General features: G+C 39.1%; 1 protein-coding gene and 1 long non-coding RNA gene across 2 annotated transcripts; both read right to left on the bottom strand.

The window, feature by feature from the left end:
- Positions 1–1,534: 1,534 nt before the first annotated feature.
- On the bottom strand, positions 1,535–13,688 carry LOC109166332. Its single transcript, XR_002051635.1, has 3 exons — positions 13,609–13,688; positions 13,318–13,526; positions 1,535–1,627 (listed from the first exon to the last, which is right to left on the bottom strand). It is a non-coding gene; the product is annotated as an uncharacterized LOC109166332 (long non-coding RNA).
- LOC109166328 (26S protease regulatory subunit 7 homolog A-like) lies at positions 5,644–8,378 on the bottom strand. The gene is made up of 8 exons (XM_019315292.1): positions 8,273–8,378; positions 8,110–8,174; positions 7,315–7,853; positions 6,999–7,090; positions 6,841–6,918; positions 6,628–6,689; positions 6,305–6,414; positions 5,644–6,100 (listed from the first exon to the last, which is right to left on the bottom strand). Exons 3-7 carry the CDS (start codon positions 7,340–7,342, stop codon positions 6,327–6,329), a joined length of 348 nt encoding a protein of 115 aa, XP_019170837.1. The 5' UTR covers positions 7,343–7,853; positions 8,110–8,174; positions 8,273–8,378; the 3' UTR covers positions 5,644–6,100; positions 6,305–6,326.
- Positions 13,689–13,693: the final 5 nt, after the last annotated feature.

Below are 13,693 nucleotides of genomic sequence, written 5' to 3'. Positions count from 1 at the left end.
TGATTTATTTAAATAAAATCATTTTACACATCTCACCAATCATCTTGGCACCACTTAATGCCCCATGATTTTAAGTGAATATGAAAGGAAAATGGACAACATACATTTAAAATCCATATGTACAATACATTTCACTACTCCATGCAAAATCTGCTTGAAAATCTTCTTGTACATTAAACATGATAGACCCACAAGTGATTTCTGTCATCCTCTCATCAGCAAATTCGGAATCCCATTCCGATAATATTCCGTGATGAGAATTTATTCTTTCACGCCTAACATCTTACCTTCAAAATTTTTAAGGCAAGACCAATGATCACAGGTTTATAATTTAAAGCTTATAGATTGTTGATTACACGCCTGAAGATATCAAATGATCCAGTTTTTGTTCCTTGTTGTCTTCTGTATTTTTGTTGTATCTCAAATGTATTATAGATTACAAGAACTTTTTCCAACATTTTATCTATCACCCTTTAGTTTGGCCCAACCTTGGATTATGAGTATTTGATCGAAATGTATCAGTAGACCCTAAGTCAATCCTTGAATGATTGCTAGGTCTCTATATATTCCCCAAATTGGACCGAATATCATTGCTCCTTGACACCAGAAGTGTAGGAGAACTATCACTGTAGAATATAAGAAACGGCGGAAAGCTAAATCTAGTAATGACACATTGTCAATCATGAAATCTCTTAAAGAATTATGTCTTGAAGACGCTCGTCCGAAAGGCAAAAAATCCAGTAACTTATAGGTATACCGAATAATCATAATATTAGGGATGCGGAATGACCAGATTTAAATATCTTTGAGAAATGACTAGAATCTGGTTGACTTACATATTGCCATGAACATTTATGAATTCCACGGAAATTTCCGGCAGTCCATGTATAGATATGTCAGCTCACTGAGCGCCGACATGGCGACCTGGATAATAAATTTTTCTCGAGATCCAAATACTTCAGGCCAACGCATTTATTCAAGTCATCGAAGAGCCGACCGGAAAGTGAGTCGTGCCCGAGAGCGAGCTTCTCAAATCCTGCTGAAATGAATTTGGGGTAACTAAGGCTATTGTAAAATTACCAAAATGTCCACGAATTTAACCCTGGTTTGGGAGAAATCTGACTGGAGGGCCAAATTGACTACAATTTAAAGTTTTGAAAGACCCAATTGATTGAAACTGACAATGAGGGACCACATTGTAGATCGTGCAACAATTGAGGGAACAAAAGTGCGATTTTTTCCAAAAAAAAAAAAACAACACTCTAGACACTGTATATGGCTGGTAAGTTGAGAAATGATGCAGATCATCTTATCAGATTTTCGGAAAATATTATGATGCTCCTTAGCATTCTAGATTGTGGTCTTTGGGACTAGATCTTCATGGCCTCTTTGTAAAAACTCAGGTCATAATGATTGCAATCCAACGGAAAACAGGCTTTAAATAAACCTACACATGCCTGAAATTTTTGAACTAAAAGTCATGGTGGTTGAGCCCTGCAAAATCTGCATGAGATCGATTGGTAAGTTTGTCATAAACTATGGAGGAGGGCCCTCTTGCAGATGGAGGATGAGAAGGATTCGGAGACGTAGATTCCATTCCAAGCGTTTTTAGTAGGAATTGTCTATCCTGAAAACAAATGAAAAAATCAGTGTTAGCATTGAATCGAGTTTAGGTCAGATAGTGAAACAATGAAGGGTGTTACTTACACTTTCTGAAACTTTCGGGCTAGGAATAGCTACTACTAGTGAAATGAACATCGGGGTTACTTAAAGAGGGGAACAACATTCTTCGTTTGAATACTCACATATAGTCTCATTAACGGAATTAATGGTGTGGTTGGAAACCCGAAAAATGATTTCTGGAAATCATTTTCCGGGTTTCCCGTGTTTGGATGTGTTTGGAAAATTAAGTCAACGGAAATCATTTTCCGTTGACTTTGAGAAATATGCTTGTTTTGGAAGAAAATGACTTCCCTTTTTTTTGTTGGGAAACATTTTCCAACTTCTACACCAACACCATATCACCACCACTACCAACACCATCACCACCACCAACACCAACACCATCACCACCACCAACACCAACACCAACACCAACACCATCACCACCATACCACCACCACCTCACTACCACCATCACCTCCACCACCACCACCACCACCACCTCCACCACCACCACCACCACCACTACAAGACCACACTACCACCACCCCCGCCGCCACCACACCACCACCATCACCGCCGTACCACCCTCTATTATTATTATTATTATTATTATTATTATTATTATTATTATTATTATTATTATTATTATTATTATTATTATTATTATTATTATTATTATTATTATTATATAACAAATAATACCAATACCACCACTACCACAACCACTACACCACTATCACCACTACTATATTATACCACTTTTTTTTTTTTTTTAAAGTAACGAAAAACTTTATTAATTTCGACCAGAACGGTGGGAGGCGAAGCCTCTCAAGTCATACATGATTGCCAATTTGGCTTTTATAGGCAAACCATCGATTGAGCTAAAAATTCTTGACGAACTACAGCTAAGTCCAACCTCTGCTAGAGCATCTGCTGCATGATTAGCCTCCCAGTAGATGTGTCTAACTGTAGAAGCCCACGCTTGTAGACAAGAGCGGATATATAGGATCGCTTCTTTAATCATCAACGGGATCCTCGTTGTATCGGAGGTCACCAAGTTAGCAAGGGCCAGGGAATCAACCTCAATCGCATAGGGCCGTTTGGCAAAAGCAGCGCACCATTGTAAGGCATAATGAAGCGCCTTCGTCTCGACCTCCAAAGTTAATGCCGCGTCGTAGAGAAAACATAAACCCACAACAAGTTGCCCGTTAGAGTCACGTAGACAAGCACCTCCTGCGGCTGCATTCGAACAGTAAGTAGCATCTGTATTTAGTTTGAGTTTTCCCGCTAGCGGCGCGAGTCACTTCACCCAAATTGTAGTTCTCCGCGGCGGGGCCACAAATCTAGTTACCAAACCAATAAAGACTAGCAGCTGGGCATGGGAGTCACGTTTTAAGGGTCGAGAGCAAGAAATCAGAAAGACCTCCTGCTTTACCTTTTTTATTACTCCAACTGATGAGAATGGATGGTAATCCTTCATAAAACCATTGATTGTAAGAGCACCATATAAACCAGAGGATAAAGCATGGTATGAGCTGTGCTAGATTGTCCGCTGTTGAACCCGGAGCCGCCATGAGCCACTACGCATAACACTTCGATCGAATAGAACTAGCAGCCGTGTCTGCCATACCAAAAATCCCACGAAAATGTGTGTGACACCCCGTAAATCCAAACGCTAATCGAGGATTAATTGAAGAATTAATCTAAGTTTCCTTGCTAATCTATTTCTAAAAATCCTGAAATTTAATAGTCGAGGGACTAGATTTTGACTAGTCACTTATGTCAAAAGGGTTGTACCTTGTGCTTCTTGAGTTGTGCCCTTGTTCCCTTGTCTTTCCAACATTTGTAAGGGTAGGAATGTCTTTCTACCTAAGAATTGTGACTCAAGCTAACCTAGCAAGACTCTCTCATTTCATTCACCCTTTAACCTAAAACTAAAAAACTCTAGCCTCTCTCTAAAATGATTTAGCTTCTTCTCCAAGCTAGAAATTGAGCATCCAAGCCTTGCAAGATTTTCTTCCAAGATTCCTACTTTCTTCATCTTGAGCATAGGAAATCGTAAGATCCTTAGCTTTTTGGTGTTTTTAACCTTCTTTTAGGTGTCTTTTTCTAAAGTTAGGATCTTTGTTGTGTGTTGTTGTGTGTAAGAAGTTGGTGTGGAAGAGGAGCTCTAGGAAAGGCTTTTAAGGGTAAAAAGAGGAAGTGGTTAGGCTACAAAGGTAACCCATGCTTTACAAAACCTATTTTCTTACTTATATGATGATTATTGGCTCTACTTGTGATTCTTGTGTTGATTTGTGAGATTTGATGCATTATCTTGTGGTGATGCATGTTTAGAGCTTGTTCTTAGGGTTCTTGAATGCCATTACTTAGCTATTTCTTGGATTCAAGTCATATTATTGTTGTGTGTGAGATTTTGGGTGTTTTGGACTTGAACTTGGCCTTGTTGTTGAAAATCCCCGAAGGGATTATTGTATATAGGAGGGTGTACCCGCGGGCGGAACGGCGGGCAGAGGCCTACCCGCCGCCCCACCCGCGGGGAACCGGTGTTCCTCGGGTGTGTACCTGCGGGTGGAACCGCGGGTGGAGGTCCACCCGTGGCCCCACCCGCGGGGTACATTGTTGGTGTTGTGCGGGGATTTGTTCCCCGTGATTCTTTCTTCCCGGTATTGATGTTTTGACCTCCCGATGTTGATTTATTGGGCTATTTGTGAGTCTTCTTGACGTTTCGTATGTCTAGAACGGTGTGTTAGGAATCCATGTAGGATTTGGTGTCTTGAATCGTGCTAAGGCTCCAACTTTGTAATTCGTTGGGCTAATGTGAGTCTTGAATGTTCTTTGGAACTAATTTTGGTTTACCCGTTTGATAAGCATGCTAGTTTGATGTTGATATGCTAGTGTGTGTGGTTTGTTCCTTCTTATTGAGATTGGCAACTTGTGTTGACAATCTTTGGTGTTGGGTTGTAACCCTATGATTGTTGAGTATGGTCTCATGTCTTTATTGTGATCCCTTGATTGATTCCTATGATATGATCGTGTGTAAATCGTTGTACCCTTTGTTGATACTTGATTGAGACTATTGTTGAGTCTTAGTCTTCTTGGTAATGATGATGACCTTGTGTGGCTATGAATGTGATTGGTGGCTTGTTACTTGAGCTTTGCTCACGAGTTAGCGGTTGTGTGATTATGAAATTAATGGTACCCTCGTGTACTGAGAGTTCGGCGGTAATGTGGGTGGTGTAGGTGGGGGGACGATGGTCCCCGGAGGCAAAAGGTTGGACTCAGAAGTACAGGGTGGCACTAGGAGGTAATGGTTGGAACCGAAATAAGGCCGGGGTATGGTTAGAACAGGGCATAAGGTTGGAATTATGAATCTTGTGACATGTAGTTGTCACCGTGACATGTAATTGTCACCGTGACATGTAGTTGTCACCGAGTGAATGTGTTTTCCTTGCTTATGAGCATGTCTTGATGTATTCTACTTTGTGATCAGTACGATGCATCCTGAGTTGTGTTGTCTTTCATGTTTGTGGTCTTGTTGTGGTTGTGAGGATGATGATCCTCGTTTCTATTGAGAGTGATTGATGCACTGCTGGAAATCACAGAATTTCCGACCACCGAAAAGTGGTCGGAAACGCCCTAAATCAGGTCGGAAACACCCTTTCCGACCACTTTTCCGTCCATAATGAGTATCCGGAAAAACCTCCGTCGGTAATTCCGACCACCTGTAAAGGTAGTCGGAAATACCGACCACTTTTGTTGGTGGTCGGACAAAAACGTCCAACCACAAGAATGGCGGATCCGGAATTTCCGACCACCGCGTGGTCGGGAATTGCAGACCAACCACCTCGTGGGTGTTTTTGTTTCCGACCTCTTGGTGGTCGGAAATTCGAATATGTAATTTTTTTTAAAAAATATTACTATTTTGATATGCACTTTTTAACAAATTATATATTACTTTAACAATTTTAAAACAAGTAATAATTGCATAACAATACAATATCACTTCAAAAATTATACATTTCAATAGCAAATTTAGTTACACAATTCTAATATCCACCTCTAAAAAAATTAGTTTCTAATTCTAAAATGCTACTTTACAAATCAAAATACTTCTTACATCACATTAAGCATCACAAAAGAAGTTAGAATCTTTATTTCCATTCCGCTTGCGTAGGAGATTGTGTATCATCATTGAAACCAAAGTCATCTAGCCCAACGCCACTACTTTCATGGCTACCGGCTCTCTGGAAATTAAGATCAGTAGATTGGAAACACTTAATACATATACAGTTACAAATAATATAGAAATGTGAAAACAGGACCATAAAAGTTCATACCTTGCTTGTGTTGACTATATTTTTGGAGGACAACACCAAGAAAGACTATAAGCTCTACAAATAGTTCATTGCTATGCACAAGCTCTACAAATAGACTGACCCAACAGATGAAAATATGATTCAATATAAAAAAGCACAAGCTGAACTTACAAGTTTCATTATCAAAGCTGTCATGCCAGTGACTATGAACTAATTATTAGGAACCATCTACTTTAATTTATAATTATAGTAAAGAGTTAGTGATCTAAGATTTCATGCCATGATAATATCTTATATTAATGAAATTATAAAGGGTTTACCCTGAGAAAGTATATGTTCACATCAGGCTTTTCCAACTGTCATCATGGTGACACTTGGATCAATTTGGGGAGGCAGAGGAATCTGGATTTGATATTTATTCTGATCAACGCTGCAAAATATATCAAAATAAATTAAAATCACCAAAAAGTAGCAGGCTAGAACTCTTACTCCTAGAATAAATAGCTTCCCTATCTCACAGTTCAATCCAAGTAATAACTTAGAACATTCATTTAATGGCTGCACAGCATATAGAATACAGACAGTGAGACATCAATCGCCCAGACCTTTAGCATAGCATATAGGAGGGGGAAAGAGAACATACCCAACTCGCATGCCCTCTTCAATATCAGTTGGTGAAACTTTGTCACCAAATCCAACAATAAACTGCAGCAATAAACTGCAGGAATAAAAAGGGTGTAATATCAGTCAACCAATTGAGACTATTTTCTCAGGTAACTCACTAGCATATACAATTTGTCCCCATATATTGGATAGTGCATACATACTGTGATCAATAAAAGGAAAGCCATCATACCTTTGCTATTTGCTTGACATTTATCACATATTTTGCATCTTCAGTATTAGGACTGATTATTTTTGTACATCTCACCACCTGTCCACAAGCAGCAACTTATAGTTTAAAGTATGTGAGTGATAAAAGAACCCATGTTCAAATCTTGCCCATAGACAAACCTGAAGGGGTTGCTCTTCTTGCATCATTTGCTTATCAGAAACCAAATCCCATTGGCTTGGTGCAGCTAAGCCAGGGTCAGATTCCGTTATACCTAGAGCAACATAAAAATTATTTTCATATATAATATTTTTAAAAAAAAAAAAACCAGAAAAACAACAGGAAATCACTGCTATAAGTTCACTTTTCAACCCAAAGCAATGATCCACCCAACAAGCACTAAAAGCTATTGATATGTTGTAATATTGTATGCCCATGAACCATGAAACACATATTGTATAAGAAAAAAAATTATTTAGACTAAGACCAGAAACATGCCACATAAATCATTAATCTTTTTAGCCATTTCCTTGATTTCCTTTTCAACTTTCTTTATGCTTGTTGAATAAGGTCCCAGGCCCTACAAAAATCATTAAAATATCAAAGATAGTTACTAAGTTACAAAAGCAATTTAATGAAACAAAAAGTTATTAACACAAAATTACTCAGGGAGAATACTACTATAGTACACCAAATTTAGAAATACAGCATTTTGATAGAGTTAGAGATCCCCAACGGAATACACTAATGGGTTAACCTTAGGTCACCTATTGTTGAATGGACATAGACAATAGAGCATGGTTCAACAGGATCAGTTCTACTTTTATATTTCTGGAGTAGCAGACAACCTAAGCTACTGTAGCCAAGAGGCATGAGTGTATGATAGAAATATTGCACATAATTCAGCAATTCATTCACCCTGTGCCCTGTGGGGAGAAAAAGTTATACCTTGAGGCTGCTGGTATAAAAATTCAAAAGCCGATAGCAGAGTAGCACTGCAGATCAGCAGATGCGACACTTACAAAGTGTAGATAAACCTTCATACCAAAATTCACAATTAACAATTCAGGAATTCTAAAAAAAAAAAAAAAATCACAGTATAGTGGACAGAGTTGCTAGCAAAGCTTGAAAAACCCTAGTGGCATGAGCTGATTTAGAAGTAAAACACGGTGGCAAACATCAAACAACTCCACTTGATTACAAAGTCAAGCACAAAAAGGGGAAATCTCGGTCAAATAGAATGCTTGACATAAACAAGAAAAAGATAAACAGTATAAAGAAACTTACAAATACCTTACTTGAAGCAGGTTTCAATTAGGTCAAAAAGATCTTCCACTATTTCATATATATTCAACATCCTGTGCAAAAAAAAAATCTTCTACATACATATAAATATACCTAACTCATTAAAACTCTAAATTAGGTCAACAAATTAAAACAACCCAACATTGCTTACGTGAAGGGCGATGGTGCCGGTGGGTTGCTGCCGCTAGTGGCTCCTGAGTTGGTGCCGGTGCTGGAGGCGTGAAGGAGGAAGGCCGAATGGGAAATTGATGGAGGGAGAAGTGAAGGGCTGCGCTGAGAGTGAGAGAGCGAAGGAGTGAAGGAGGGAAAAGCGAAGGATTGGCAAATTTTTGGGGCAAAATATGAGAATGAGGGAGTGAAAGAGCGAAGGAGGGAGTAGTGTAAAAGGAATGGAGCGAAAATTTGGGCTAAATGAATGGCGCCAATTTGGGGTGAAATCTTAGCCAGATATTTTTTTTTTCATTATTCTAGTTTATCAATTATACTTTTATACTAAAGATATAATTCTCAAACACTAATTAAAATAAATATTAAAATAATTTGTTAAGACCTTTGATCTAATAACAGTAAAGTTACCATTCCATATAGGAGGTTCTGAGTTTGAACTTCATTGAAAGCAAGAGTTAGTAGCATTAAAAAAATATATTAAAGTAATTTAAATATTTAAATTTCAAATCTAAATTAAAAATCACCCCATTACATTGTTTTAAATTTCAAATATTTATAAATGTGTATTTTTTATAATTTTTATAAAGAAATTTTTTATTATAATTATATACTAACGTAGATATTTCTATACAATAGGCTGTAGATGAGGTCAACTAATCTAATACAAGGAGGAGATGAGGAGAGACAAGATCGACGCATCTTGTTGAACCCAGGCAGCGTAGGGCGGGTTTGCAGTGGCGGTGATGGCTGAGACAGCTTCGTCGGAGCCGTCGCCAGCGACAGCCTCCAGAATTGACGACGGGCACGATCGACCACCATCAACAAAACCTAACAAACCTTGGCCACGGAGGAAGGGAATGATTTGGGTACGCCAAAAAAGGTATTTGCGGGATGTTAATTTGATTGAGATAAAGTGGTGGACGGAGTTTAGGGAGTTGGAGGTGGCGGCCGGGGAAGAGATGGTGGTTGCCGTAAGAGTGCGTTCTGATGCACTGGTCGACATTGTCGATTGGAGAAGAGAGAGAAGATAAGTTTGGCTAACTAATACCAAATGAGAATGGGAAAACTATTCAATTCAACAACAGAATCCTGAAAGGATAATACAAGCAAATAGTAACGTAGATGTTCATATACAATAGGCTGTAGATGAGGTCAACTAATCTAAGTCACATATATTATTAACTACACTAACTACTGTTGTCATATGAATGTTTGTATTCTGCGATAAAAATAATATGCGCAGTACAATACACGATGATATACAATACATTATGTAGGAATATGAAACTGAATAGAACTAGGACTGTAGAGTCCTAACAAGAATAAAGGTTTTAAAGAGTTGAAGTTCGAAAATGATTTCATGTATCTATATGGAATAAGCAACATCGTCTTATTTTTCATATCAAGAATGGTGAGTTGGTATTCACTAGTAAACTCTATGCGTTATTGTCGATTGAAATTGAAAAAAAAAAAAAAGTATGTGTGAAATAATCAATTATATATATAAAAAAATCATGTGACCTTCATGGAAAATTATATTGTGCACTAGGGTGCATAATGCATTGTGAGCTCTAAAAGTTTATGTTTATTATGTTAAGAGTTTATGTTTATTATGTTATGAATTGATGTGTATTATGTTAAGAGTTTATGTGTATTATGGGCTTTCATACCATTGAACCACAATAATAATTAAAAAAAAAATATTCCAACTACCTTTACTTTTTGGTTGGTATTTTCTACAACTCCTTAGTATACAAAGTTAAACTTCCAAAAATATTTCATACTTAATATACAAATTTAAACTCCCAAAAAATATTCCGACCACCATCCAAAGGTGGTCGGAATTACCGACCACTAGGGTGGTCGCAAACGAAGTCTAATTTCAAAAATTAAATTTGGCAAAACGTTTCCGACCACAATGTAAATATGAGTCTTTGGAGTTGACTTCTCTCTTTGGTTTTAAAATGATATATATTGTATTCCCGTTCCAAATGGTTTTGATTATATCTAATCTATACTATGCTATTTAACGCGTATTGATGGGTTACTGGCAATATTCACTGACCGGGTGTTATCCCCATGTTTTACAGGTTTTGAGTAGATGCCGAGCGCGCTAGATGTGGACACTAGATAGAGTAGCTACCATGTTTAGACGTTACCTTTTGTTAGCCTGTGAGCCTAGATTAGTGGCCTGTGTGCCTAGACTAGTGGCCTGTTTGCCTAGACGTTTACTGTTTGATGACTTGATAGTTTTTCGCCTGTGCACCTATGTTTGAGATAAGTGTGGCATAACATCTCTCCGGTTTTTAATTAAGTTTCCGTTTTTGTTTATCTTGATGATTAGTTGCTTATCTTTGAAATTAAGCTTTAAAAATGTGGTAAAAATCGGGGGTGTTACAATGTGCCCAAACCTGTTGAGCCTTGTTGTAGCTGTACAGACAATGATCCATCGCAGCAGCTTCATTCCAATAGTGTGGGCAAACAGAGGGTAAGCAGTACCCAAAATGTTGAATAACGTAACGTCTGGAAAGGCAGCAAACGTCGAAGCAATTTCCATATAAAAAAGGAGATCATCGAAGGCAATCCCTTTCCCCAGATGCGTGATGAAGACAGGCTATGGCCAGCTCTTGGTCGGAGCTCGTTATAGAATGTGGAGAAGGTGAAGTCACCTTACGGGGAGGGCGACCAGATCCAGATTCCATCCGAGCCAAGCGTAACACGATTCTCGACAAAATCCCGCAAGGGTTGCATTCGCCTCCATGCGAGCGAAGTGGCTCTCTGGTTCTGATCATCGGGATACCGTGCACGCAGAAAGTCGCTTCAAAGCGAATCCCCTTGAATAAAGTTGAAGTTAAGTTTGGCCAAGAAGGCTCTCTGAATTGAGTCAAGTGATCTTACGCCCAGTCCTCTCGCCCTCCCTCTTCAGTGGGGAAACATAATTTATCCCAAGAAGCCCAATGTCTCTTTGGATTTCCATTCTCCATCCCCCCACAGAAAGTAAGCAAAATGGGATTCCAGAGTCTTTATAGTCCTTCTTGGTAAAAGGACCGAGGCGGCAGTGTAGAGAGGAATAGCAGAAAGCACGTGCTTGATTAGAGTTAGACGACCTCCCGGCGAGAGTAATTTGCGTTGCCAACCAAGCAGTTTACCATCAACTTTTTCAATAAGATGCTGATAATAAATTGGGCGATTTCGGTCTTTGAAAAAATTCACACCTAGATAACGAAAGGGCAGGTTTGAACTTTGCATTCCCGAGATTTGTGACATGTTAGCTGATGTTCTGCTTGTACAAAACCTGGAAGTAACAAAAAAACTTTTGCTGAAGTTGATCTTCTGTCCCGACCCCTCTTGGTACTGCGTCAACACCTCTGCTAGGGCCCTTAGAGAGCTTGAAGCCCCGTTCAAAATATTACAATATCGTCTGCAAAGGCTAAATGTGTGATTAATGGACAGCCCAGAGATGACGAATAAGGGGACAACATTCCAGTCTCTATCTTAAGAATGAGGGAACGGGAGAGGGCTTCTGAGGCAAGGATAAAAAGGAGCGGAGAGAGCGGGTCTCCTTGTTTGACACCTCTAGTTGGCTGGAAGAACCCGCAGCTGAAACCATTCACCAGAACTGATAGTCTAGTGGCACTTAAATTATTCATAACAATGTTAATAAAGGAGGCCGGGAAGCCTAGCCTGAAAAGCACTGCGCGAAGGAAGGACCATGAGACCCTATCAAAGGCCTTCATCATATCCAGCTTAATCACAATATTCGACCCTCGACATTTCTTATCTATATATTGCCAACAGTTCGAACGCCAGAAGGATGTTGTCTTGAATATTTCGGCCTTTAACAAAACCTGCTTGCTCCCTGGAGATCAACTTTGGCAGCATTGGACTCAAACGCGATGCAATGATCCATGTGAAAACCTTGCTGATGAAAGTGCATAAGCATATCGGTCTGTAATCTGCAAAGGAGTCCGGATAGCTCTTTTTTTGTATCAAGACAATCTGCGCACTTGCCAAGGTTCTAGGAACCAGGACCCCTGCAAAGAAATCTTGCACTGCATTATTAACATCATTTAATACCACTTCCCAGCAATGCCGGAAGAACGAACCTGAGAAGCCACCTGGGTCGGCTGCGCTATCTGGATCCAGCATCCAAACTGCAGACTTAACTTCCTCCCATAAAACCAGCTCAACCAGGGTCGATGCCTCTGCAGCGGCTAAATTTGGTGGAAGGGACTGAAGAAGGGCGTCCGCGTCTTGGCAATCTTCAGCAGAAAAAAGATTTTGGAAAAACCTGACTACTTCATCCTGAATGTCTGCCTGGGAGGTGAGAAGAGTGCCCTCAGTGTTTTTTATAACACAGATTCGTTGCCGCCGTTGGATAATCAGCATACTTACATTCTGCCTCGGCCACTCCCGATTCCAGGCTTCTAACTCGATCAAACACATTTCCAAAGATTTCCTTATTCCAGGTGCGCAGAAATTGTTTAAGCTGACGCTTCAATTTAAAAGCTAAAGCGCGCATGCCCCCTCCGTCTGCCGGCAAGTCCCAATTTTGCTTGACCAATGACACGAAGTTAGGATGTGAGAGCCACATGTTTTGAAAATTGTTGTTGTTGTTGTTGTTGTTGTTGTTGTTTTGAATTACAAGATTTTTGGCAAGTTATTTTGATATCTTATTAGTTCTTTTTTATTATATTTAAAATTGTTATTTATATTATTATTTATTATTATACATGTTGTTATATTCTAAATAAAATAATTAAAATGTGTAATTATACAATTCTATTCATTTTCTAGAAAATGAACCAAACACACCAAGACAGTACAGTTTTCCAGAAATGCAACCAAACACCGGAAAAGAAAATGTTTTCTGAAAAATGACTCATTTTCTAGAAGTCATTTTCCTGCTTTCCAAACGGACCCTAACTTTGTCGGAAAGTATCGACCGGAAACTATCAAGTTTTATAAGCTGGAAGTGGCCATTAATCCGATTAAAAATGCCTTGCATAAAGTAGAAGTCTTTCACACCTTGAGAAGTCAAGGCATTATTGCCAGAAATTCCTTTTGCAAATTCATCATCAATGTGGGTTGATTTTAATCCCGATTCAATATCCTGATGCAATGCACATAGCTCGGCTTCACTCTTTTCTCCATTATCACCAATCCCTTGGGCTAGTAAAGTTGATCCCATGCTATACTCCGAGCTGCTTGCAGACTCTTCCAATAAAGCAGGATGCCTGCACAAACCATATATTAGGCTCTCCCATTTTTGTGGACAAACATTCCCGAGTAACATATTTAGCTTGCACGTGACAATACCTCCAAGACGGTTGTCTGCATTCGTTAATATATGCTTTTTAATTCATTTGCAGATTGCTGCTTAAAATTCTCGAGCTGAATCTCC

The sequence above is a fragment of the Ipomoea nil genome, unplaced genomic scaffold (assembly GCF_001879475.1).
Source record: "Ipomoea nil cultivar Tokyo-kokei standard unplaced genomic scaffold, Asagao_1.1 scaffold3087, whole genome shotgun sequence".
Taxonomy (NCBI): domain Eukaryota; kingdom Viridiplantae; phylum Streptophyta; class Magnoliopsida; order Solanales; family Convolvulaceae; genus Ipomoea; species Ipomoea nil.
This window is presented reverse-complemented; position numbering and strand designations above follow the sequence as displayed.